This window comes from Maylandia zebra, linkage group LG6, assembly GCF_041146795.1.
Source record: "Maylandia zebra isolate NMK-2024a linkage group LG6, Mzebra_GT3a, whole genome shotgun sequence".
Lineage (NCBI taxonomy): Eukaryota > Metazoa > Chordata > Actinopteri > Cichliformes > Cichlidae > Maylandia > Maylandia zebra.
Window position 1 is genome coordinate 42,030,822 of NC_135172.1, and position 27,301 is coordinate 42,058,122.

Sequence of the window (27,301 nt, forward strand, 5' to 3'; positions counted from 1 at the left end):
GAATTCCTTTATTGGATCAGCTGTATGGGATTAACTTAATGTTGCAGTTGGATATTATTTTAATTCCTTCTTATGCTGCCGTTTTGATTTATCAATAATAATACAGCAGAATACATGAGCAGGTTTTAAAACCCCAAATAAAAACTTTAAAATAAATTGATGAAGTTTAGTTTACAACATTTTAAAGTTTTACCCCCAGAAATACCAGTGTTTTTGACACGTGGATGCTAATGACCTAACACTGATTTCTGACAGTAACCCAAACAGAGATGACTACACGATGAGGGGACCATGATGAAAGACCACAAAGTCAAACTTCTTTTTCTTTTTTGTTTATTGTGGCAAGAAAGTTGGAAAATACACACAAACACACACCTTGTCCGACATTTAGTCAGTTAGGGTCTGGTTACACACACAGAGGACAAAATACAGTATTTTCACCCAAAATACAGAGGATTACTCAAAGAAAGTACAAGTACATTAAAACTTTACTTCAGTGAAGTACTAGAGTAAATGTACTAAATTCATCCTTTCATCCAGTGCTGGTGGACCCAGTGGTGATGTTGAGCTGGTGAAGCTCAGTGGGCACATGACTGCTGGGAATTCTAATAGCAATCACATCATCATGTTATTGGAAGATCCTGGACCAAGGCATGGCCCTGGTTGATCTGGACTCAGGCAGGGTCATGCCTTGTCTCAGATTGTGTTTGTGCTAATCAAGTGTGTAGTCGAGGTGAGGAGGGTGACTTTCAACATGAACGTGGCACTACGAGCGTCAGCACCTCCAAGTCTGAGTGATGGAGGTCCTGGGATCTTGCTGGTGAGGTTTAGTATAAATAGCCAAAGTCTGTCAATTGAAGGTGAATATCAGAATCGCCTGTTGTTGATGAAAGTAAAGACAGGAAAGCACAATGAGCCCTCTTTAATTGACGGGGGTGATGATCAGAGGTGCAGAGTTCCAACCATCATTTTCCAGTCCAGGACTGAAGTATGGGTAGAGTTTCTCAGTGAAGGAGCAGCCAGTAAAGGAGTAGATCAGAGCTGCAGTATCAACGTCATAAAAGGAGACCAGGCCATCCTCATAATCCACAAACACCCCCACCTTCTTAGGAGCAGACTGCAGAGAGAGAGCGACATCAGGGCCAGCTTTGTATTTATTTCCATTACTCAGGCCTACAGTCCAGAAACCGGCTGCAGGTCTCGGTGTGATGTCTTCCCTCCTGTTGATCGACTCTCTGGCCACTCCCAAAGTCCACTCGCCCTTTCCTTCAACCTGAACCTCAAAATAAAATCTGCCTGAAGAGAAACTCTGTTTTCCTAAAACAGCAGCACTGTAAAAAAATCTCTCTGAGTTGTAGGGAAGAGCTTTCTCCCTATAGGTATCATGTACTTGTTTCTCATCATCAGACAGGAAGAGGTAAGCATTTGCTGTGTCTGGATCGAGTGTCACGTCCACTGCGTAGCTCTGGGCCCTCCTCAGCTTGGCCATGGCGAGCATCTTGGGTAGTTTCTCCTTCATCTCTGCAGTTTCCTCCAGCTGAAGCACAGAGAGCAGCTCCACCTCCGTCTTCCTCTTCTTCAGCTCACGGATGTCCTGCTCCATCTTTCTGATGAAGCCTTCAGCCTGCAGCTCTGTTTGTCTCTGCTTCTCTCTGATGGCCTCCGTGAGCTTGGCCTCACCTTTCTCGACATACTCTTTCAGAGCAGCAAAGACCCGAGCACCATCTGTCATCTCTCTGTCTGCGTCCTCTTTACCGAGCTCCACTGAGCGTTTGAGCTCCTCAATCTTCAGTCGCATCTCCTCGATCGTCTGCTGGATTTCAGCCTCCATCTTCACCCCTTTCTTTCCTTTACTCATTTCTTCCAAAGGATGATTGAATTTCATGCAGTCCAAAAGTAATGAAAGAAACACCACACAGAGAAGCAGCGGCAGTGGTTTTAAGCCTAACCCAGGGAGAACTTCTTCCTGTCTGGCTGGCCGTTGCTCTGCCCGTCTGAAGGTATCAACCATCTCAGAGATCAGAGTGTTGACCTGCAGCTCGGGCTTTGGGTAGAACATCTTCATGCAGGTGGGACACTGGAACGGGACGTCGGCGTCAACGGGTTCAGTGATGCAGTTTTTGCAGAAGTTGTGTCCACACGGCGTGCTGACCGGATCGGTGAACACATCCAGACAGATGGCGCACAGAAACTGATCTTCAGTCAGCAGACAGGCGGCAGCAGCCATGTTTGGACACTGAGAACAGAAAGGAAAGACGCTGGTTACCCAGTGCAGAATAACACGTCCTGTGAGCTGAAGCAGAGCTCTTGTATTGTCCTCAACTCTCTGTTGAGTTCTGCTGTAATTTCTTTTCTTCCGTCTCTGCTCTGTTTGTTCCCTGACCTGTGCAACATTAGCATCTCAGCGCTGTTTCACCATTATAAGTTTAAGTCATGGATAAATTCCACGGTGGACTGTTTTACCTTAGTTTCTGCCAGGTGTTGTTCAGGTTTGCTATTCGTCCACCTTTGATGCATTTGTGGGTTCAATATTAACACATTTTAAAAATAGTCTGTTAACAACAGGACAAAATCGGTGTTTTTTCTACTTTAGCATGTAAACAACATAGAGCATCAGACACGTGACTCAGAAACTGATTCTAAGGTTTCCATTTTTTTTTTTAGTACTTTCCACACATAAACCAAAACTGAAAACATCGCATTGTTTTAGATTCCCCAGAGAAGCCTTTGTTTTCGGGGGTATAAAGTTTTAAATATTTGATCGCGTAGTTTATCCGTGCGCTCATGGAGGGGACAAAGTATTTCTGGAGGTTGGCCAAAGGGGAGGGAGCCAAAACAAACAGGCTGAAATGAAACTTTTAAAACGCTCCTGTTTAAGATCACAAAGCCGTTTACTGATGCGTGAATCACGTGGCGCTTTGCACGCAGAGCCTCAGAACAGAAGCGCAAACACCTGGAACCTTTCACCAAACATCCCCTTCTCCCCTGAAACTTCCTAAACTGAATTTTCATGTTTGCGTTAAGAGTTTTCAGCTCGACTCACCAAAGCTGGGCGGAAACTCCCGAAGAAATCCGATTAATATTTGTTTGCAGACACAAACAAAGCCGTCTTCGATCAGCTGCACAGATGCCGCAAACCGAAAGCGCATCAGTGTTTGAGTGGACTGGACACACTTCCTGTGTGAGCTGTTTAGCTCCACCCACACCTGAGAGGGTAAACAGCTTGAGGAAATGACGTGTACAGACCAGCGGGTGTGTCGGCTAAATAAAAAAACGTATAGAGGCAGATGGTCTTTACTCCTCTTGACCTGCAGCCCAGGAACAGCTCACAGAGGGCAGTGACTTTAACTCCACCTCACCTGTGGAGCCCTCGGATCTACCACCAGGTGTCCTCCTCTCCAGTGTTGCGCCAAAAAGCAGTTTTCGATGTTTATTTTTACGCCTCATACCCTTGCTAACATTGGCAAATAGACTGTAGTTATCATGATTTATTACGGTGTTATAAACAGAATAAAGAAATGACCTGTAGCTCGCAGGACTTATTGTCTTATTGTACATTCATTGTAATCAATAGAGTTCCCTTTTGGACGCTTAAAATATCTTTATATTACTGTGATGTTATGTTTGTCCCAATTTCTGCTTCCCTCTTGGGCAGATCTAACGTCTATGACACTTCTTCCTGTATAAATAAAGGATATAAGAATTCACTTTGCCAAAAACAGATCGCCATGTCCATCTTTTGATAGGAATGTACTTTCTGGCCCCAAATAGCTTGATGCCATTCATGACAGATGTATCTGATAGATTATAGACCAACAAATCATTTATAACAGTTTAAATGTCACCAGTCACTTTCTGGATCTTCTCCTTCTCCCATAAAGCTGATCAATCAGATGCAAATACTGCTGTGTCTTGTATCTTCAGTCCTTGACTCGTCTATGTTTTCCTGGACAGCTGGTGACTCGTTTCACCTCCACCTGCACTCCCAGCCTCATGTACAGCAGATACCAGTGACACCAGCAGGTAAGAGAAGTGGCAGATCTGCCTTCAGCTCTCATGAAGGCGGCCTTAAAACAGATGGCTTGTATTGATTCAAAATCAACATTACTGCTTTAGACAGACTTCATTCATCTTAATAAACAGTGAGAACAACATAACCTGCTCACTAAACAGTTCAGTCACATTTCACGTGCATCTGTGGAGTTTCTCTTCCCTCTTTGTTTTCAGCCACTCGGTATCCCAGGTGGCCGAAAACTGTCTTGCTGGCCTGTGGTGTAGACCAAGGCTCCAGTGCGTATTTCTTATTGATGCTTATCATGGAAAGACCAAGACTTTAAATGCTGTTGAAAAACTTTACATCTTATTATAATCTGAGCTCTGTGGTCTGAAGGATCTTCTTGGAGTCGTGGTTTTATTTTCCAGAGAACTGACTGGTCAGCTGGTGGTGACTTCACAACTGTTGACATCACTCATCAAACATAAGGTAAAAAGTAAACGACCTCTGTCACACTGAAAATCCAGGATTAAACATCACTAGGCCCCAAATCCTGTTCCAACCTATAACATGAATCACAGATGAACCTTTAATCTTTCTACTGAAACAGATTTCTGCATTTTGAGGGTTTATTTACACACCACGAGCATCTGAATTACAGAACAGTACTGAATACTGCTTACAGTTTGATACTAAAAGCTGGCTGAGGCCATCAGAGCAGGACAGGTGGACACGCAGCTGGAGTTTCCTTAAAAAACAAAAACATTATAATGTCCTCACAGAAATACATAAATATTAACTGGAGAGGTTCATTTGTTGTCGTCTCCAGCCCCTCGATCGCTGCTGAAGGATGAGATGAGATTATAGATCCTTGTGGTGTACGGGACAAAGTCTTTCTTATAGGTGATGACAGTTTTGGTGTGTGCCGTCTTGTAGACCTCCTGGTTTGGATCCTGCGGCTCTTCCACTTCTTCTTTTTTCACTGAGTAAGAGGAGGGCAATCATAAACATTCATTATCAGTTACTTCTATGAATATATGTGTCAGCAATAAAGGGTAGCACTGTGCAAACAAACTGGATCAGCTGATATTGAAAGTAAATGAAATTTGTTATTTCAGACTAGAGAGAGAATCTGTTTCTTTATACGCCACAGCTGCAGGTCAGTAACCTCTGTTTTGTCCTGTTTGTGGTTCCTTCCTCTCTCACCAACCAGCAGAACGTGATGTAAGCTGCGTATCCAGTGTATGTAAGCTGGATACGCAGCCTCCAGTGTAACTTATTGCATGCATTTGCAGGAAGAAAGGGGCACGTCTCAGAGCTCCTCTTAGATTCATCTCATTTTAATATTTCTTCAGTTTCTTCACATTAAATGAGTAACATCTGTCAGCATACCCGATGACACTCATCAAAAAGAGGCTGTTAAATAATTCGGCGTACTTCAGTTTGAGAATATTGTTTGCGCATGTGTGAATTTCACAGTTCACGTCGCTCACCTGGCGCGACCTCGCAGCGACCTGTGTATTTCAGGTAAGCGTACGAGCCGACCATGGTCCAAATACCAATCGCGTACACGGCGGATACTCTGGCGTTCCACTTCAGCAGATCTTTGAACTTCATGGCTGCTTCGCTCCACAGCGCTTTATTATTTCATGAACGTGTTTAGATTCCTTTCGCTAGAGCGTTATGGGCGCCGCCATGACAGTCACCCCGGAAGTACTAAAAAATAACCGGTCGCGTGTTTTTTTTCCATTATTTTTTTAATTTTATCATTAAAATCTAGAAATTGTTGATTATTTATGTCACAGGGTTCCGAGATAAAATCGCTCACAGTTCATAGACTCACACCATTTTTCAGCATGTGTAACTTTATAAGTGCAGGATATCCCCACGAAACTGACGGGGTTGAAAAACATATTTAAGCTCTGTTCAAATCAAATCAGTTTTACACTGGCACTGGGAGAACAGGCCTTCACACAAACTGCAGAATGGATGGACTTAAGCAGACCTTAAAAGAAGCTGGTCTGGTAATTCTCCTATTTAACTCATTGTCCCCCAGTGGACACACCACTCGGTTTCATCTCAAGTCCTGAGATCTGGTTGATGAAGAAGAAGAGTATGGACATAACAGAGGATGAAAAAAAACATCTTGAAAATGTATGTTATAGCTTAATTACGGAATTATATAATTATTTCACTTTAATTTGTTTTGTTTGTTTTTTTGTTTAGTTCTTCAATTCAATTCAATTTTACTTACAGCTGGTAAGGTAAGAATCACAACAACAGTTGCCTCAAGGTGTTTTATATTGTGAGGTAAAAATCCTACAATGATACGAAGAAAATGAAGAAAACCCTGAAAAATCATATGAACCTCCATGAACAGGCACTTTGGTGACAGTGGCAAGGAAGAACTCCCTTTTAACAGGAAGAAATGTTAGCAGAACCAGGCTAAAGAACAACAAATTATATCATTGGCTGAGATCACCTTTACAGACTTTTCATCGTCATACACAGGGTTGTTGTGTATCACTCCCTGGTGGTCTAGTGGTTAGGATTCGGCGCTCTCACCGCCGCGGCCCGGGTTCGATTCCCGGTCAGGGAACACATGTTTTGTTTGAGCATAATTCATGTTTTACGCAAGCGATTCAATTTCACGTGGACACACCTGTTAGGTCACGTGAGGTATACGCCAAAACTGTTACGTGCAAAAATAATCGCGTTTCATTTAGTAAGTCCGCGTTATAAACACAGAGATCTTGGCCAAAGTTTTTGTGAAAAGAAATCTCTCCTTCGAGCCGGATTCGAACCAGCGACCTAAGGATCACTGTGATCAGCCTCTACAGTCCTCCGCTCTACCAACTGAGCTATCGAAGGGGGATGTGGACCGAGCAGCGTCACAGCTGTTTTGATCAAAACACGCACTGGGATCTGTTTTTCTAGTTTACGTCCCTCATTGCAGCCACTAAAGATCTGACCAACACAATAATGAAGTTTCAGTCTTTCTTTATTTTTCTCTTGTAGTAATCATTCACACTCCAGCAGTTACTCTGGAAATACTTACACTTTCCTTGTCATGTCTGTGACGCTCTCCCGTCCCTTTCTCCCTATCCCATACTAACACCCAGCATCAAACCTCCCACCTTCATGGATAAAAAGAAAAACCTACATTTCAAAGTGTTCAAACGGCCTCAGACAGTGCACACTTCAGGTCCGGATCCGGATGAGCCAGACAAGACAAACAGAAATGAAACTTTGTTTGTTTCAAAGCATTCTTTTATTAATAAAAAGACAATTTAAGACCTAATTGATCATACAAAATCAGCATTCTCCTCAGTCGCTGTGCAGTGTTTGAGCCAAAGAGCTGAAACTGCATCAACATAAGAGGAAGTTGTGATTTTTTTAATAACATTTTCAGATATTTTATTTGCTGCTGAACGAAGGCTGGACGATCCCATCTACAAATATCTGCTGTGAAACCTTCAAATGTCTGCAGAACAGCAGCAGGACAGCTGATATGTAGAAACCTCACAGAACAGCAAGTGTACAAGGTGTCTGACTCTCTATTCAAATTCATTACATGTCACACTCAGATAAAAGTCTACCATCAAATTCCTTTTCCAAAAGAAAAGATGATGCAAATCAGCTTCTTTACACTGACAGGGGGGGAGGAAAAAAGACATTATATTTAATAATACTGTCTTTGTAAACACATTATGACATAAAAAAAATCAAAACAAAAAAAAAAGGAGCATATTCAATACAACATAAATGTACAAAAGAATGAAAAGGCAATTTAATCTATAATAGTGTCAAGAAATATGCTATTAAAAAGCAAAGGTGTACCTAAATACCATTAAAAAAAATGTAATAAAGAAGTGAAGGAAGTACCATTGTCGTATTCACCAAAATAAAAGCTTAAAACGGGAGAATGTTTGTGGCATACACAGTACACAGACGTCGAGATAAGAGGTCATTTAGAGACCCAACTCAGAGACTGGGCAAAATGTTTTCAGTCGTGGAGACAAGTGGAGAGACAGGGTGGGAGCACGCTTTCTTAAATGAATCCTAGGAAGAGATGTACTCAAATGAATCAATCCTGGTGCTAATGTGTGCTGATTGGTCCGTTAAGGATTTACGATTGGTTTTCAAACGATAACAGTGTGGGTGTGGCTAAAGGCCAGCACAAACGTCCATGGGCGTAGAAGAAGCCGGTGGTCGTGTCGGATGACGGTGATGTTTTCAGGAGGCTGCCCTAAACTGGATAGTGGTGCTGTGACGGCCCTAATACTCAGGAATCATTTCACTAGCTGTTTATTTGACAGCTATTGAGAACATTTCCCGAAGAAGAAGAAAATTTTAAACCATGAAATTTGCAATGTTTTTCTACAGTTCCCCAGAATGCCATTTATTCCGGCCCATCTCACAGCATTTGAACCCCCCCCCCAAAGAGCCAATCAGAAGTCAGTTTGAGCTGTGTGGTGGTGGGCGGGCGCAGCAAAGATGAAGACCTAGTGTGGTTTCTGTTCTCATGGGAGGAGCCAGAGATGTTTATAATGTTTAATGTTTGTGGGCTAAAAAGCTTTTAAGTGGTCAAACCTTTGAAGCAGTTTTTAATCAGATTCGACTGGAGACTCTATAAATGCAGATGTTTCAGAGATGAGGAGATTCCATCTGTTTTCTATCAGCAGCCTCCTCCAACACCACAGCGTTAGAACCAGCTCAGAGGCATAATCTCTCGAGCGTGTCCAGGGCCTCTTCCTTTGTGGACCTGCCTAAAACACCTCAGCTGAGCTCCTTCTGCATGATGAGCTCCTCAGATACGTTTGTGGAGGAGTTTCATTTCTGCTCCTTGTGTCCTCAATCTTATCCCTTCGGTCCCTACCTGCATCTCAGGGCCACAGGAACGTTTGACCGGCAGATCTACAGATTAACCTTCACCCTCAGATTAGCCTGTTTTTGAAGGTACTAATTCTCATCTGTCTGCTTCATGCTCAGCTGCAAACAGGTCTAGTGTGAGAAGGAGGTCACTGCTGGCCAAAGCCCAGAGATAACGAAGCCCTACAACACCATAAATTTGATATTGTTTTTATTGTTTTGCTTTTAAAAAAAGCGTGCAACAGCCCTTTTTTGTCACTCAGCAGATCTCCTGACCTTCAGACCTCCTGCCCAATCTGATCCCATCCTCACGCTCGTGTCTCCCTCCTCTTTAACCGCTACCCGAGACGTTCATCACAGCTCTAATGAAACGCTTCATAGAGAGAAAAACTGCATCCAGTGAAACTCTGATCTGTCAGGAACAAAAGAATGAAATAAAGAAAATGGTACCTGTGTCTAAGGTTAACTCGTACCACAGTGGCTCGATAGTAAGACTCCGAAGGCGCCCAGCAGGTGAGCGGGGGTCGGTTTGGTCTTTAGTCATTTCACACACACATGATCACACAGAGCTGAGCTCGTGTAAAACCATCAGGTTAAGAGGTAAAATATGGAATAACTAAATGAGGAGGACTATAGTAACAATGAGGAAATAAAGTGGATAACTCAGCCTGCAGACTGACATGTAGTTCAAAAGAAAATCCGCCAGGGGGCGCCGCAGCACTGCACTTCAACCGCAGGCGAGCAGGTGGTTTGAACAAAGGCAGCACTCAGCCTCTCCTCCTCTCCGAAAAGTTAGTGTTACTCTACTCCTATCCTACGCTACGTCCGTGCACCATCCCTCGTTCTTCCTGCTGCCCCTCCTCCCTCTGTCCTTACAGCCCCAAGCTGCTCCGTAGTCTTCCTCTCTTTGTCCTTCCTCTCCCAGTTTTTATTGAACTGCTCTAACTTTTTTTCCTTCTTTTTTGACTCTTTCCCAGTAAAGTAAACTTATTTTTATTATTAGTACGGATTCACTCTGACCGCTGTCGTTTAGTACCTAAATCCACCTCTTCCTCCTCGTCACTCTGGCTTTTCTAGAGCTGCTGCTGCTTCTTCAAACTTCCACTCACTGCGGTTGATGTGACTAAACAAATTCAGCATCCCCCGTTACCCCAAATCGCCCTGCGCCCCCTGCTAACTGCTGGCAGAGAGATTCTGTCTCCTCCTCCTCCTCCTATTATTTTCATGGTTCAGCCGCCTCCTCTTCCCTTCCACCCTCCGTCTCCTCCTCTCGCGTTGCCCTCTCACTTCTCCATCAGTGCGTCGTCCTCCGTGATGCCCTGAGCTCGCAGCTCTTCCAGGACGTTGTCGAGGTGTCCGGGGTCGGGGAAGCCGTGGCCCGTCAGGTTGGAGCCGAACTCCGTCTTATGATGGACCTTAAAATGAAGGGAAGCGACGGGAGAACGTGTCAGTCTTTACATCACAAACTAACAACCAATCCGATTCACTCTTAGGTCTGAAGTTACCTCGTTCCAGATGACGGTGTCCGACTCTCCTGTAGTGCTTGAAGTACCCACTGAGAAGATCAACCTGCGGTCCCACGCTACCAGGAGCAGTCTGAGTACCTGAGAGGCGAAAAAAAATTAGAGATTCAGCCCAGCCTAAAATCAAACATCCATATTTTCCCCGCTGACTGCAGACTGGTTATAGGCACTGTACACTGTGAGGTATCAGAGAGAGAAAACCAATAAGATAGCCCCCACAGTGACAAGACCTTGGTAAAGTGGGGAGGAAGTAACGGACTAAACCCTCTGACCACCACCACTGGTGGTGGTCAGAGGGCCCGGTGGCGCCAGTGTCCGGCAGCCTCGCCTCTGTCAGTGCGCCCCAGGGCAGCTGTGGCTACAATGTAGCTTGCTATCGCCAGTGTATGAATGTGTGTGTGAATGGGTGAATGACTGAATGTAGTGTAAAGCGCTTTGGGGTCCTATGGACTAGAAAGCGCTATACAAATGCAGGCCATTTACCAGGCCATAAACTAACCAATTGAAATGCCCAGTGCATCATGGGAAGTCCCCCATCAGCTTGAGCATTTAGCAGGACAACAAAGGGGTCACCCAGACAGAGGTGGTACCTCGGGAGAGGAGCCTGGTAGCAGAAGTCTCCGCCTCCCATTCTACTTTGAGCTTAATTATACTGAAGTGAGGTGTCCATCTCTACAGCAGACATCTCCAAAACTGGGCGACCCAAACCGAAACCATCTAACACTAAACAAATCTGACAGCGGGACGAATGGACGTCTGTTGGTGGTTACCTTGCGTCCTTTCTCGCTGTCTGGGAGGTAGCAGTGTCGGGGAAAGCCTCTGGCAGTGAAGGGCTTCCCTGGATTCGGGTGCTCTGGTCCCTGAAAGGAGAGGAGCAACGTTAGAGGGTGTCAAACGCCACCTGTGAGGGCCAAACAGGGCCGCTGGTCCAGGTGTTTGAAGTGTTGGAGGTACCTGAATGCCTGGTGGGATGTTGTAGATGATGCGTATGGTTTTGCAGTCGGGGTGGCCCGGTAAAGAGTGTGGGATGACATGGTATTCCATCTTCCCTGCCGGCTGGTTTCCAGTCTTCACGCCGTAGATGGTTTTACAGGTGGGACACTGGAGACTGAAGAGAGGAGGAAGCAGATCCATTAAACGAAGGACTTTCCTAAAACCTGAGAGGATGAGGAGCGTGGTCTGGTTCTAACCTGCCGTCCTTGTTGCCGTTATTATACATGGCCACCAGACACTGGAAGTGGTACTGGTGCCCGCACTGTGCCAGCCGTCCAACTGACTCCGCCCTGGACACAGGCCCCACCCCTGGACCCTTGTATCCAGACGGGCCCCCCAGTGGCTCCATGCAGATGGTGCAGTCCTGGGAAATATTCAGACAGAGGAAAGGCTCATTCCCCTTTATCTCTGCACGTGGTATGGAATTTCATGATAAAAAACTGAGGTCTCACCTCCTCTGGTGGACTTTTTACTTTTTGCAGGTACTTCTTCACCACCTCCTCTGGAGTTTTACCTGCGTACAGAGAGAAGGACGGGAGACGACGGGATGAAACCTGCGGCTGATGGTTCAACATCTCTACAACTGTGAAAGCTGAGAGGTCAAAATGGAGAGATCACCACGCGTACCTTTGCGAGCCTGTTTCTTGGTGGTCTTCCTGCAGCAGTGGCCGAAGCCGGGCACCGGCTTGACGTCGCTCTTGCTAACAGGCGGAGGGTGAAGCACGAGCTTCGGAGGCCTGGTCAAACACACGGGCAGAGCGGCAGCACTCATCAGGATTCCCGTGATCCCTGAAACACAACCGAAAGAAACAGTCTGTGAGAAGAGCGCTGTGGTTTCTGCATTCTTACTAACGCTAAAGTTGTTTATATTCAATTCAATTTTATTTATACAGCGCCAAATCACAACAACAGTCGCCTCAAGGTGCATTTAGATTGTAAGGTAGACCCTGCAACATTACATACACAGAAAAACCCAACAATCATATGACCCCCCTATGAGCAAGCACAGTGGGAAGGAAAAACTTCCTTTTAACAGGAAGAACCAGGCTCAGGGAGGGGCGGGGCCATCTGCTGCGACCGGTTGGGGTGAGGGGAGGAAGAGATATACTCAAATATTTATAAAAATTAGATAGTCAGCCATGGAAAAATCTGGTGGTGGAGCACAGGAATTATGAAAAGGTGACCGGCAGACTGTACAGAAGGACACCTGCCATCAGATCCTGACCTACTTATGTGCTAATGATGTTACTGGTAACAGCAGACTGTTCAAAGTCGTGGATCCCGTTTATATTGCAATAAACGGCCAGTTATTTGGTTTCCCTCGTGTAGCTGTATTGAGATATTTAAATGTCTTGGATAATTCTTACCGGCCAGTGCAGGGTGAACAGGACTGGATCCGTTGAGGTTCTTCACCGGGACGGTGGGCACGCTGCAGGAGAAGAAGACAAACCATTTAGCCCGATGTGTTTCCACGCTTCCTCACAGGCGCTCAGATCACACACTAAACCTCAATACTCACTAAGAAAAACTGATGACTGTCATTTTCACACAGGTAAACGCGCAGAGAGACAGAAATGGAACCAAATAAAGAAGAAATTCACTCGTTATTTTTATCTCCTCGATGTGTCACGTACGCGTCTTCTTCCTCTGTGCACCGTTTTGTTTGGAGGAGTGTGTGCAGGACTGCCGGGTGTGTGTGTGTGTTTATGAGAGCTAATCCTCGGAGTTTCCATCTGCTCACTGAGCTCAAAGAGATGGACGTCACACAGCTGCTTGCTGGGATTACCTGCCTCGTCACGAAGCCCATCGTCATCACCACCTTGCAGAGACACACACTGACTGACTCACACCAGTGAATTTCTTTCTAATAATCAATGTTTTTTCTGTTTTTGTTTCACACTGAAGCCTCAGGTCAGGTGAAAACTGAAAATACTACATCTTACAACAGACTGTCCAGGAAGTCTTATTATGTTAACAGACTGTTACTTTTATTATTCTGATATTTACACCCTGCAGATCGCTCAACAAGCTTGTTTTAACATTCAATCACCAGATTTAAAACGACCACAGCCCATTTTGAAATCTGTAACTCTCATTTCTACTCTGTAATAGGCAAACATGTACTATCCCGGGTTTGTTTATGTTTTGCACTTTTACAGATTATGTAACATAACATCCTGGTTTAAATCTGACAAGTTTGGTAAGTTAACAGGTTGTTTATTTCAACTGTTAAACGGTTTAGTTTGAACTCACCTTACCCACCTCTGTTCCAGGAGCAAAAGGAGGAAATGTACTTTCACTTCCTGTATTTATAGCTTCCTGGTTAATCAGGAAGGGGTCACAAGGTCACAAGAAGAGACCGAGTGTTATTTGATAAAGCTGATTTCAGAGTGTTTATAGAGAAATGGATTTGTTGTAATATGTATCGACTACACACTGCAGAGTTTGATTGCTTGGAAAGAGTAGCTGTACAGGTTTGAGTATAGAAATGTTTGCCTTACATACCTAATGGATTAGTCCAGGGCTGAGTGGACTATTTAAGCAGATGAAAGCAGGTGTTTGGGGGGATGACCAGGTCAGTGTAGCTGTGTGCAGTTTGACCTGATTTAACTTCAGTTATGTTTATTCGAACTGAGTTAGCTATGGAGTTGAGTTTCTTATTTATTTTTTTGTAAATATTGTTTGGTCATAAAATGGTGAATAAATGGACAGCTTCTGTCTCCTGCCATTCTTCAGCTGCTTAGGTCACGTTCTACCACACTGACTTCTTTCACTCTTCTGATGACATAAAAGACGAGTAAAATAAAGAATAACGTCATTTTTTATGTCGCTTTCATTAGTTGCGTTTCATTTTAAGCCATCCATCATCTGTCTTTCTTCTGTTTTTCCAGCTTGATGACCACACAGCTGATAGACTGGGCTTAACGATGCGTTCCTTAAGTTTTTGGCGGAGCAACTCAGACAGTTGGAGCAGATGCTCCACGATGGCAGCACTGAACAGTAAGCTTTATTCTGTACTCTCACTGTTGTATATTTTTGACTCTCTAAATAACACTTTTCCTTGAACGTGCTTCTGACATCCGAGTTCTGAGGTATCTGGAACGCAGAATAACAAACCGGTAGTGACTTCCATGTTTTACACACACTGAGCAAACACTCAAAATCCAGTGTTGTGTCCCAGCTCTGTCCTCTACAGGAGAGAAAACAGAGCACCTCCTTCGAGCCGGATTCGAACCAGCGACCTAAGGATCACTGTGATCAGCCTCTACAGTCCTCCGCTCTACCAACTGAGCTATCGAAGGGGCTGGCTCGGCTCCCCCTGCCACGACACAAATGCAAACAGGGAACGTGCGACAGGCCTGAGAGACGGCAGCGATGATCTGCTGTTTCCTGTTGCTGGTTAAGCTTTAACAGGCCACTAAGCAGCTTTCACCTACCTCACTCAGCGACGCATGACCACGCACGAGCGAGTGACTCACTGCTATCTGTGTGCATCAGGAAGTGTGTGAGAGGTGTTTGTTCACGCTTATAAGCAGATAAACAGAAGGTGTGAGGAGAAGAAGAGTAAACATACGCACTCGAATACCAAGAACCTCCAAACACGAATAACACAACACTGAACACACTTTCTGCCTTCAGCTCTCACACACGATGACCGAAGCTGCTTGTGTGCAGTCGTGTTATTTCTCCTACCACAAACACGTGGATCCGCTTCGCCTAGCGGGACATACAGTTTCTGTGTTTTTAAACAGACGGAGAGGAGCAGATTTATTAGACACACGCTTTGATTTTTCAGTGTTTCCACACAACAAATTTTAATTCCTACAAACCACATTTAGTTTGAAATAGAAGCACGGGAATAAAAATGGATGAATGAAAACCCGACTGTGACGATTCTGTTCTAATCTGTTGTTGATTAAAGTATTACAGAGTCACCGTTTTTTAAAATGATACCAATATTCACTCAAACAGCTCAAGTTTTAATTTTTTTCTACTGATTTTGATACAAAGAAATTTTGTTTTGTAAGAATTACCAGATGAGATTTATCGTTTTCCCCGCATATGAATAATTTGGTGCCCAAAGGAAAATCCCCGAGACTTTGATTTGGTTTTTAAAAAGCTTTAGGACAGGTTTAACTTTCTCAAGCTTAAAACAGACGGCTGTTGTTTTTTAAAGCAGGATAACGCACTGACACAAACAGACTCTTTGCCTTAACGATAAACGGATCAATCCTGCTTAGCGTGCAGTCAGCCCTCCACTCACTTCATGTATTAACTTATTTAAGGCGGTATGAGGCACGTAGTGCACCCACATCCCTGTACACATCATTACAGCCCGAGGCAGCAGCCGTCAGCTCTGACAGCCCATAAACTTTTGGACAAAATGCCAACAAAGAAAATCAACACAGAAGATTTTAAATTAAACAATCAAGATGTGTTCAAAGTCCAAACTTGAGCTTTAACTCAAAGAGTTTAACAAAAGTCTTGCATTTACTGTGTAAGAATTACAGCCATTTTTACACGCAGGATCATATTTTCACAGGCTGGATTTATCCAGTGCAGAGTGTGGTGGTGTTCAGCGTGCAAAAATGTGTCACACCTGCTGATTATGAGGCTGAGATGAGTAAAATATCACCGGTGAACTTCCCAGTGTCTCATAAGAACGTGGACAGCATAATCAATGGTGATGCAATGAGCTGGATCAGACATCCGATCCATTTTATTCAGTTACGTTATTTCAATATACAAGAAGAATCAGTGTCGAGTTATACTGGTACTGATAAATCCTCGCAATGCCCATCCCTCATCCTCCTCCAGCAGAATCCATCAGTGCATTTTGAGGACCAACAACTGAATCACATCAGTTCACATGAAAGGTCTATTTTAACAATAATCCAACTGCTGTGTGCAGCAGGACGACTATCACGTCGTAATCTCGTCATATTTCCATCTGCGTTAACGAGCTCAGCGTGTCAAATGAGCGCTCTGCTGTCATGTGCACTCAAAGTCGTTTAAGCTCTTAAAGATTTATTTATGACAACACGCGAGTAGCAGCGCGCTCGCTGATGACAGAGGGGAAACACCGACACCATGTTGGATCTGCACCGGATCAAGTCGGCGAGTGACAACGACGGCAGGAATCTCACACACACACACACACGCGGGCGCTAATCGCTGGTTGCTTCTCACGGGATCTATTAATATTTAATAAGCTGCTGTGTTAGCAGGAGGATAAGCCTCGTGGACTTCAACTTAACACACTTTCCAGCTGCCCCACTGATGTGCTGACTGCCTTTATTCCACACTGCATCTCCTGAAGGAAAAATCTCAGCTTTATCTTGAAGGGTCACACTTCTTCCTTAAAGGGAATTTCACTGAACTGTAATTCAAAGGAAAATCTCTCTTCTTTCTGCAGACACCTCTGTACTTAGGAGGGTACTCAGAGAGCTGTGTGTCCTGGAAAACTCTCTAAAATGCTGCGTGTTGAAGAGCTCATCACATCTCTGTGTTGGTATCAGCCCAACAACAGGTACATCATAATTATGAATAAAAACAGAACTAATATTATCTTCATCTCCATCTAAGTCCACTCTCCTGGGAGAGGAGGAAGTAATCGGGCAGACGCAGGAAGCCCGTGAGCGCCGATGGAAATACGAGCAGCAAAGAAAGAGACTTTTCAAAAAGAAAAAACCGAGTGTGCGCCTGGGGGGGAAAGGGGATGAATGAGACGAGTCTCTTGACCCCCCACGACCTCAAACCGCCCTCCTCCCCTCTGCCTGCTTCCCACCAGATCACACCCTCCCTCGGCTTTGTTTCACCCCCATCCCTCCATCCCTCCGCCGCTGCTCCTCCCGCTCCCCTCGGGCCCAGATGGTCATCAGCTGGACTGATTTAGACAGCAGACAATAACACACTCACTTACAGACACACACACCCGAGCAGGCTTCCTCTGCTTTAAAAAAAATTGATGTGACAGAAAGTGCTGGACGGGTTGTGCGACATTTTAAATGCATGCTGGGAGAAGGAGGGGCATGTGCTGAATGAATAATGGCAGGCTCGATCAGAGGTTCAGAAATATTCATGATGAAGTTATGTGAATGTTCTAAAGAGGCTGTCGGAGCTGCCCCGAGTTTAACTCTGTAATTGGTGTAAATGTATAACGCAGACATGTTTGGTCTGGCTGTCTCGGCTCACTCGTCACTCCTCGAGGTTCAACTTTCTCCTGCAGCTGAAAGATTGATTAAGGCAAATGTGAGCAGACTTTTGTTCCTGGTACCATGTTTCAATATTAATTTAAGAGAAAAAAATCAAATTAGAAAAGAAAAAATTGCCAATTTACAAGAAGAAAATTGTAAATTTAATACAAGACATTTCTAAATGTGTGAGAAAAAATGCTGGAAAAATAAGGGATAAAAGAAAAACAATAATAAGGAAAAAAACAAATTTATTAGCAAGAAATCGCAAATTTATGAGAAAACCTATGAGAAATATAGTAAACTAATAAGAAAAGAAATCTTTTTAATTGTCCAGGAACAATATTACTTTTCTAGTTTTAGAAAGAAACGGATACATTGTAATTCATATAAAATAACATAACCGAGTGTTTCTGATTGGTGATGAATAATTTATGGTTAATCTGACCGCAGTTTAATGGACACGGTGAAACACGACACCGATGACTGGAGCCTGGTCACCGTCACATCACCGTGAGGTCACAAACCTCACTCAGGGCGCGGCGTGTGCACAGTCACACCATCCTGTTCTCTCCATGTTGCTCCGTCGTTATTTTTCCCCACTTCATGTCTGTTTTTGTTTTGTGTTTATCTTGGAATTTGTTCATCTTTAGGACTTTTTTTTAATCGATAATTTGCTTTTTTTTATGGTTGGGTTTGTTGTTATTTTCAACCCCCCCCAAACCTGCAGATAATGACCAAATAAAAACCTCTATCATTTGTGTGAGTGTGTGAAAAGCACCAGATGAGACTGATCTCAGCCTGTCTGTGCTTACAGCTCCCCCTACAGGCCGCTCAAGCTAAAAACTGCAACCTGTTGGTGAGCTAAACAGGTGTCGCCCCTTTGTCCCCGTCCTTGTCTCACCCCCGACTTTGGCTTCATTTTTCCTCAGTATGCTGAGTCTGTGCAGCCCCCCCCAACTCAATCACTCCCTTTGTCCTGTTTTCCCACAATCCCCCTCTGGAGAGAGAGATAAGACATTCTGCACTGCAGCTCCTGTTAGGTCCGTCAATATTTACTTTTACTGTGTGTGTGTTAAATGCCTTCACAGCCGGGCAGCGGAGCGCCTGTGTGTGTGTGTGTGTTTGGTTGGCCTGATTTCTTGCAGCACTGTGTGATCAATCTTTTGACAGTTTGCTGACTCGTTTCTTTGTCATGGACTCCCCTCCCCTCCTTGTCTCAGTCGCTGTCTGAGACAGAGGCTGTCCACACACACACACACACACACACACACACACACACACACACACACACACACACACACACACACACACACACACACCCTTGATCACTGTCATTTGGGGGGTTATAAGCAAACACTGTCTGCCTCTCCTCCACCTAGAATGACTGAATATGAAGCTTCAGCTTCTTCAGCAGCTATACCGGGGGTTATTCCACCATCTCCACCCAGTGTGAAAAAAGTAAAGTCAGGCTTAAAATAGCTCAAAAAGCAGAGCAAAAGCAGCTCCTTGCAATGAAGAGAAAGGTATTCATATATGAGGAAAGGGAATAGAGCTGAGATGAGAGAGAGGGGGAAGGAGGAGAAGAAGTGAAACCCAGCAGAGGCTCGGTATTGTGCTGCTAATGCAGTCCAGGCTTGGATAATCCAACAAAGGTTACTGTGGAGACCAACAATGAGGGTCCAAGGGGCCCCCGACCACCGAGACGGGACAGGCAAGGAGGGAGGAGACGGATGGGGGGAGGAGAAGAAATCAAAATCTACATCTCAAACTGTCTGAGCCTGATTTCAGTTTTAAAGTCTGTAAGATTCCTGTTTGTTGATCTGAAAACGCACCACTTCCTGTGCAGGGGAAGGCTTTTTCCTGAGAAAGGAGTGACACAACTACTGGTTTCAAGCTTTAGTCACTGCTGAGTGAGACCATGGAAAGTTGTGGTTTAGTTTTTCTCTGCTGCAGTACTGAAGACTGATTGTAACTGTAAACTGACTGAAATCAGTCTACGTGGGTGAAAGAGCAACACATTTCCCAAAAATGCTGCTTCTGCAACTACTGGAGGTGGACTCAGTCAGCCCTCTGCATGTCCTTTTGACTCAAACATGATCGTGATTTATTAAATATCCGCCACATTTGAGCATTTTATTTATTTAATGAGTAGTATGCTCAACAGTCGCCCCCTGCAGGGTGAAATAGTGCAAGTGTAAGTCGCTCCCATGTCGGCATCACTTTTCACATCCTGAAGCTACAGGTAGCCGATACTGCTGACGCTGCCTTAACTCACCATAATCGGCTAATTGGCTTTTACTTGTGCCATAAAACCAATCAGATAGTTCTGTAGGCGGGATAAACCTTCTGGGATTGGTTATAACATCAGGTTTTTTCTTTCGTTTCTTTTTCTGTAATCTTAAATGATGGTTTGGTAATTAAGTTTAACACAAGGTTACGAGATTTAAAACAGACTTATTTACCATGTTCTTTTTTCAGGCCCAACAGCTGAACATAAGTGAATATGTAAAGCAAAGGTGAATCAAGTACAGTCGGTAAAGCATCAGAAGATCAAAATGAAATCATGAAAACCAAAAGGAAACTGAGCCGTGGCAGTCTGAAGTTCAGGAGAATGAAAAAGGAGGAATTTGTCTGAAGTTAACGGTCAGCACTTGCTGGCTTTTCTTGTAGTTAGTCAATGCATGAGAAAATATCACCGTGACGTCTTTGAGCTTTAAATGCGTCTTCATTGGCTCTCTTGCTTAAAATGACTGACCTTCAGCTGTGTGAACACTCAGTTTTCTCTCTCAGAGAAAAAAGAGCCTCAGAATGAATCCAGCAGCAGTTTGAGCGTCAGTGTAAACAAGGCTTTCTGGATTGTCTTTGCTGCGTTTGATTCGTTTCCTCTGTGCTCAGACCTTTTCGGCGACCATGAAGCTGTTACGTATTTATTTATTTATTTGTTTTTGGCCGCTGACCCACGGCCTCCACGCTCCCTCGTCCGTCCTCTCCTCTGCTCTCCAGATGCCGCCTCACAGATGGACGACATGCACAACGCTCGGCTGAATTTTATTTATTTGACTCGGACACACAGTTTACAGGAATGCAAGTAAACAGTTCCAAGGTCAGGTTAACCTTTTGGATCTCCAGTCTGGTCTTGATTTTACTTTTTATCAGCATTTATCTGTTTATATTTATCCGCCATTACTATTAACAGGTTTAAATCTCAAATTTCAAGGACCCCAGAATTCATTTGGTGAGGCTGGTTGGTTTATTTGTATTTTATTTTACTGTTGGGTCTAAAACTCTAATTATACTTCTTTATTACATTTTCTGAAACCGTGATCTTGCATGCACCATCAGCGCAACATTTATTGGATATTCAAATAAGATAAACGAGTATTCTACACGACTATTTCTAGTGTGGAAATATAGATTTTACTCATGTTTTACCACAGACCCCAAAGCGTTAGCCAAGTCTCGTTATGAAGGGTGTTTTGAAAACTGCATATGAAACCGCACACACATTCCAGACTCCAAAAGGGCATCCATACAGGGTGTGACCAGCAGCAGAGACCATGGAAAGTCAACAACATGCAGCAACGACAGGCGTAATAACCAGTTAGTGACATGTAGTGGGCGGGTCCTGCATTAAACATTTCTCTATTTGAAGGTGAGCCATGAAAATGCCAACCAATGACAGCAGATGATTCTGTTAACTGACATATGACACTATAGTAAATCAAGTATAGGGTTACCTAGGTTACCTGGAATCACCGCCAGCAACAAAGCGATATGTGATGAGGAAATTGCCTCCTGTGTAAACGCTACTTGATAAGGACCATCATTTACGAAATGATCTTTGTGTTTAATTCAGTATGACCTGATACTAACACCTGAGGCCAGAAAACATCAGGAAAGTGTCTACTGAGGTCACAAAGGGAGGAAGATGAGGCCCGGTTTCCCACAGACTTCTACAGGACTGAAGTCTTTCTGTGACCGCAGGGATCGCCCCCTGGTGGCCTTTCAAAGGAATGCAGAGTTAAGGCACCTCTGTCACTTTACAGATCTGGAAGCTACATCAATCTTCGACATTGTATATGTTTTTACTAGAATCCAAACTAAATAGTATCTGTAGCTTTAACCCCATCAAAAATATGATTTTCAGACTTCTAAGAAAGCCACCAGGCACGTCCCAGACAGCAAATCTCATTCTTTTTCACCGCTGCCTGTTTATAAGTCAGCCACTGCTAGGAGGGAAAAATAGTTAGGCCGTTTTGAGCAAACAAATCTAAGATACTGAAACTAAACTATTAACAGAGAGACAGCTCTGAATCCCACCTCTGAAAAGAGCCACTCAGAGTCTCACACGACTCATTACAAACAGAGTGTGTGTGTGTGTAAATATTTAGCAGCTCTTACTCAGGCGTGCATATCTGTAACAACGTTAGTGCATGTTTGAACATGCAAGAGTGCAAACTGTCAACGAGAGCACTTCATTGTGCAAGTCTGTACATATTTGACTGCATTAAGACTGCGCAATGTGGGAAATTCACGAGTATGAGATACAGACAGACTTTGTTTAAAATGTAAACACATACTGATCCTGTGTAACTACATGCAGTTAACATCGAATAAAAGAGATGCTGAGCCAGTCTGCTGAGACGAACAGACCAACTGTAGCCCAAATTTGACTTGAGAAACAGCAGGAAAGAGCAGTTTTAGGGAGCTAAGCTATGCTTACTGCTGCTAATTTTAGTGGTTCAGCTTGAAAAGCTGCAGTTCCTCCCCACAGACTGTTAAAAAGTCCAACTTTATAGCACAAATAAACATGTTCACAGCAGGTTTCTCTCTTTAAGTAGGACTGCACAGCGTTTTTATCCCTTTTCCTCTATCCACACATGTTCAGAAAACATCCTGCACATTTTTAAAGCCTCTTTTTTTTGTTTGAGATTATTTCCTATAGCTGGTTTTCATGTAACTGTCTACTTGAGCTACAGCCAAAGGGGAAAACTGCAGTTCACCACAAGGCCAAAAGCAATACAGATTTTTGTTGAATGATGAAAACTATTATAAATAAGAGGAAATGCTGCTACAATTAAGGCTGCAAAACTTCTGAAACTGGCTGAAGGTGATTGTTGGCCATTTTAAAAATACAGACCTACCAGAAAAAGTATTTTCAGACAACAAAGCCATCCTAATAACACTTAACAGCAGGTTTAAAGGTCACTTGGACAGAAATAAGGGTGCATGAGAGTCAGAAGATTATAATATAACGCCAAATCAGCCTTCTGTTGTGTATTCAAATGAAATAAAGACGACCTTCACATGCTAAATGCCTCTCAGCTCTATGAATGTGGTGCACACAAACAAACTCTTTGTCCCTGTTTTAGTTTGCTGCAGTCTGCCCACCTGCTCCAAAACACATGTTGGTGTCTTTGGATAGTTTCTTCCTTCATCAGCTGTACGATGGGTGATTTTAACTCTTCACCTGGATACTAGAGCCATGATTTGATGTTCCACCCTCTTGTACAATTTTGGTCACTTCTGGCTCCACACAAACAAAATGCTAAAGTTCAAAACAAACCGTCTGCGTGTGTTTCGTTCACTCACCCTGAAGCTATGAGCGCTCTGGACTGAGCCATGGCAATCCTCTGCAACGCCGGTCTGCTCAGGCCGGCTAAGCTTGATCGCTGTGGTAAAGGCGCGTGGCACACTGTCGCTGCGGATGATGCTGACCGCTGCGGCTTCATCACCACCGGTGATGGAGTTGGCACAGGAGAAGGAGGCGTGGTTACGCTGCTGGCAGGGGTGATCAGAGTGGCGGTTGGCACCGAGTCGCTGGCTGAAGATGAGGAATGCTTGGGTGGAACGGACGGAGGGTTCGGGTTGGATGTGGGGGGCTGAGGTGGCGGGAGCGACGGCGGAGGCGGCCTGCTGGAAGACACGGAGATCCTCATGGAGGAGGTGCCAGCGGTGAGGGCGGCGAGAGACTGAGCGAAGAGCTGGGCGTTCACCCTCTGGGAGGCGGTGTTCTTGGAGATGGCGAGGCCGTGCGGCAGCGTCTGATAGTAGCTGGAGTTGGCGTTCTGCTGCTGTCCCCGTCCCAGGGTGGCTGATTTCGATGGACTTAGTGATTTAGAGGGGGGTGGCGCTGAGTTCTTGGGTCGCTGCATGGTTAAAGATCGTCTTCCCAGAGTCTGTATTCCTCCTCCTGTATTGGCCTTCACACTGAGGACCAGCATGCACTGCTGGCAAGAACAAGGCTGGCCTAATGCTGTGGCTGGCAATCCTCCATTAGGGTAGACAGAGCTTCCGACCCCCATGCTGGCTCCTGACACCCCAACGCCCAGCAAGGCCCCAGTCAGGCCTCCGCTCGCGCCTACACCTCCTCCTTTAGGTACAGGGAGCGGACCGGACACTATGGGGTAAGCCATGTCAGCACGCCGCTGGATCCTCCGACACCTCTGGCTCTGTCTGTTCACCTGCAGGAAGACAGAAAAATGAATTTTCAGAAATAAAGAAATAAAGATCGCATCCTGCAAGAAAGGTTCAGGGTGCACATGAACAAACCTGCGTCATGTTCTGAAAATCAATGAGGTAGCAGAAGCCGAGCGGCGTCAGGTCGAGGCAGGGCTGCTGACGACTGTGGGCGCTCTCGATGGCGATGGCCACCTCCATGTCATACGGCGTCCATGTGCCTGCGTCGTTTTCCCACTCCCACTGCCAACCTTGACCCGGGCCCGAGGCTGGATCATAAAAACTCCTCCGTACCGGACGGATGGTTCCTAAAAGACACAAACAAAACTCTGGGTCAATTTCAGCCTCTTTGTCCTGAGGACAGCTAAGTAAAGATGCCACGCAGAGATGCAGAGTTTAAATGTCCACATAAGAACCTCTGTTCGATCCAGGAGATGCAAATCCCTTTGGATCAGGAGGGTCAAATCTGTGCTACCTGCTGTGATGATCACTTGTGAGTAAAGAAGCAACCAAAAGCAAAACAAAGCTAGAGGAATTATGAGATCACAGATCTCAGGCCTCCTAGGCGAGGCATGTCCGAGTGAGGGCAGACCAGGACAGACACTGGATTAATAATGTCTCTCAGCTGGAGCAGGAAAACCTTGGTGACCCACCAGAAGAACTGGAGTATGGTGGTCTGGGTGAGGGAGGCAAAGGTTAAAATATCAATACTACAGTCTAAATATCAGGTGTGTGGCTACATGTTGGTGACCTTTTCCTGGATTCTGGCTCCACTGACAGGTGAGTCATGACTGGTAATGGGCGTGGGTGGCATGTTGAACCTCACCTCGTCAATTAACATCACATTTAGGAGGTCAATTGAAATGAATGAGAACATGTATGCAAGCTCGTAAATGTAAAAAGACAGAAAACAAAAACGTGTCTGTGGGTGAGAAAGGCTCGGATACGTGAGAGAAAAATAAATGGATGAGGTTACTAAGTTCATATGAAATATTAGATTTTTATAAATGTCTTTGCAAAAATTAAAAAAACCAAAACCCTCAAAGCCAACAGAGCCGGTCACTTGTCTTAGATTTACTTTGCTTCACTTCTGGCCGTGCTGCTCCTGTGCGGGTGTTTCATGGTGGGCGACTAATAGGGGCGGAGTTTCTAACACAAGTAACACAAACACAATTATATGATTTAGTCAATCTCAACAACCACTGGCAATAAATAATCACGCTTTAACATATTTCATATTTGCCTGAGTTAGAAATCTGAAGGTATTTACATCGTAGAAAATCTTAATTTTAATGAACTGCCCTAACTTTTCAACCTCACACGAACTAACGGTCAGCACAGATGGTTGTAAAACACTTAGGAGACTCTGCACATCTCGGAGGAGTAACTGTTGTTGTAAACAGAACAGCACAGCAGACCCAAAACCCAACAAAGAAAGTCATGAAAACTCCAATAAAGATATGAAAAAAAGTGAAAAGAGAAAGCAGAGAGATTTGCCTCGAGTCTGATCACATGAGCTGAACTAAATCTGTGGGGAGGATTGATTTAGATGTATCCCGATTCCACCCCGAGAGATATGATCTTGTGGCCTGATCGGCCACCCCTAAGTGAATAATAATCTAATTTCCCATTAATAGGCAGCATGCCTGCAGAAAGAGCAGAGACGCTGAGAGGAACTGAAAAGGGCAACAACTGATGGCTCCATGATGCAGCCTCTCGAGCTGCATGCATGATTTTCATTAAAATACTTCGATGAGTTTCCACCACAACAGCTCCACAAAGGGGACGGGAGAGTCCTCTTCTGACAATCACATGCTCGTATTGCTGCGTTTTCACTTTCAGTCTAACACAGCGCTGACAGTCTGCTAAACAGTCAAAAGATTTTTTTAAATACCACAAGAAATACTCAGAACAGTGTTTCTCTGTCTCCCCGTGGGGCCGAGGGATGGCAGGAGGCTCCCTAAGCCAACCAACCAGAAACTACCACCGTCTCCAGGGGAACGGGCTATTCAGTCAAAGCCAGGGCAAGAGCAGGAGGGCATATGTGTGAGAGGCTGTTATAAAGAGGTTATACTGGCAGAGTGGCATAAGCACACAAACCTAAAAAAACACCAAAGGAGGTGAAGAAACAGAGACAGGGCGAATGATCGAACTGAGATATCAAACTCTGCTTTGTGCCTGGAGATGTGCAGGAGTTCACAAGAACATCGTCAGTGTGTGGGAGAGAGGAGAAACGGTGCTTCCCCTCCTCCTCCTCCTCCTTCACACTCTGTTGAATGGACAGCACAGCAGGGAGCACTTGACCTGCTGATTACCATGAGAAACGTAATTTCTCTCTTTCGAACTGCAGAGAGAACAAGTTCATTCAGCCTGAGACAAACGGCAGACTGAGGCCGACCCTCACCGCTGTCTGTCTGTCCTTCGTGATGTTCGCCCACCGTGACAGCAAAATGTGAAATCTGGCCAGACATTTCCTAAATTTAGAGGCAGAGAGATCCAAAAAGGTCTTAATGTGAGGTATGACCCCGACCAAGATGAGAGCGAGAATTTAAAGTTCAGTCACGACTTGTTGGTGTTTTCTGGTGAGAAGAACCTGCAAAACGCTCAAGCAGCTGTTCATTTGTGGTTAGAGCTGCGTCAAACCCAGAAAACACCAAAAACACATATAATACGAACCCTTTAGCAAGTACAGACATAGCTACCGCCATTAGATCCCCCGCCGCTAATGCACTCAAAGTAAACACAGGACAGATCAGGGCTGTTCTGAACAGATTGGCTCGTTGTCACTGATGCTCAAACCAGATCGCTGATTCAAATCTGATCTCTGATCAAAATACTGGATTAGTGCATACCTACACAGAACACCACACTCTGTACACGAAAGCAGGAGGAGGAGGCATTGTGGGAAAAGGATTCGCTGTACTGCATCTGTGTACTTTGTGTGTAGTTACAGCTTAATCTGTGCTGGACTCCCACTCAGCAGGCCAAGGTCTTATCACAGAGAAGACGAGCTGCCCTTTGTTTCTGAACACAGTATCAACATCTGAAAGGTTTCCGAGTGCATACCGATCTTTTCCTGCATATCACACGGCCTTGACAGCTCATTTCCAGATAACTGCGAAAGTCACATGAGGCCTTTTTTGCACTGCGGCCCTAATGTTTCCTGACGTCCGAGTCTCGTCCGATCTGGGAGCATCTTCATATCCAATGTTGTTCATAGAAAACATAATCTTAATTACGCATTTACAGCGATTATTACTTAA

At 44.6% G+C, this 27,301-nt stretch overlaps 3 protein-coding genes and 3 non-coding genes across 7 annotated transcripts in view; 1 reads left to right on the top strand and 5 right to left on the bottom strand.

Moving 5' to 3' along the window:
- Window positions 1-330: 330 nt before the first annotated feature.
- LOC101479651 (E3 ubiquitin-protein ligase TRIM21) lies at window positions 331-3,189 on the bottom strand. The gene is made up of 2 exons (XM_004538705.3): window positions 3,044-3,189; window positions 331-2,236 (listed from the first exon to the last, which is right to left on the bottom strand). Exon 2 carries the CDS (start codon window positions 2,225-2,227, stop codon window positions 923-925), a length of 1,305 nt encoding a protein of 434 aa, XP_004538762.1. The 5' UTR covers window positions 2,228-2,236; window positions 3,044-3,189; the 3' UTR covers window positions 331-922.
- Window positions 3,190-4,601: 1,412 nt separating this feature from the next.
- LOC111501267 (small integral membrane protein 26) lies at window positions 4,602-5,711 on the bottom strand. The gene is made up of 2 exons (XM_023154434.3): window positions 5,488-5,711; window positions 4,602-4,976 (listed from the first exon to the last, which is right to left on the bottom strand). The coding sequence occupies exons 1-2, from the start codon at window positions 5,609-5,611 to the stop codon at window positions 4,804-4,806; spliced, it is 297 nt and encodes a 98-aa protein (XP_023010202.1). The 5' UTR covers window positions 5,612-5,711; the 3' UTR covers window positions 4,602-4,803.
- Window positions 5,712-6,521: 810 nt separating this feature from the next.
- trnae-cuc (transfer RNA glutamic acid (anticodon CUC)) lies at window positions 6,522-6,593 on the top strand. Its single transcript has one exon. It is a non-coding gene; the product is annotated as a tRNA-Glu (tRNA).
- A 184-nt stretch (window positions 6,594-6,777) lies between these two features.
- On the bottom strand, window positions 6,778-6,865 carry trnay-gua (transfer RNA tyrosine (anticodon GUA)). The gene is given in 2 exon segments: window positions 6,778-6,813; window positions 6,829-6,865. It is a non-coding gene; the product is annotated as a tRNA-Tyr (tRNA).
- A 1,622-nt stretch (window positions 6,866-8,487) lies between these two features.
- Window positions 8,488-27,301, bottom strand: part of LOC101478894 (E3 ubiquitin-protein ligase DTX4) — a 39,453-nt gene continuing 20,639 nt past the window's right edge. For both annotated transcript variants that reach the window (XM_004538703.3, XM_004538704.5), the window contains exons 3-12: window positions 24,132-24,346; window positions 23,172-24,043; window positions 12,750-12,811; window positions 12,010-12,171; window positions 11,835-11,896; window positions 11,580-11,746; window positions 11,344-11,497; window positions 11,160-11,249; window positions 10,372-10,470; window positions 8,488-10,281 (exon numbers count right to left, since the gene is read on the bottom strand). In XM_004538703.3, the coding sequence (XP_004538760.1) occupies window positions 10,150-10,281; window positions 10,372-10,470; window positions 11,160-11,249; window positions 11,344-11,497; window positions 11,580-11,746; window positions 11,835-11,896; window positions 12,010-12,171; window positions 12,750-12,811; window positions 23,172-24,043; window positions 24,132-24,346 (2,015 nt within the window). In that variant the 3' untranslated portion in view covers window positions 8,488-10,149. The remainder of the gene's footprint in view (window positions 10,282-10,371; window positions 10,471-11,159; window positions 11,250-11,343; window positions 11,498-11,579; window positions 11,747-11,834; window positions 11,897-12,009; window positions 12,172-12,749; window positions 12,812-23,171; window positions 24,044-24,131; window positions 24,347-27,301) is intronic.
- trnay-gua (transfer RNA tyrosine (anticodon GUA)) lies at window positions 14,597-14,684 on the bottom strand. Its single transcript is given in 2 exon segments — window positions 14,597-14,632; window positions 14,648-14,684. It is a non-coding gene; the product is annotated as a tRNA-Tyr (tRNA).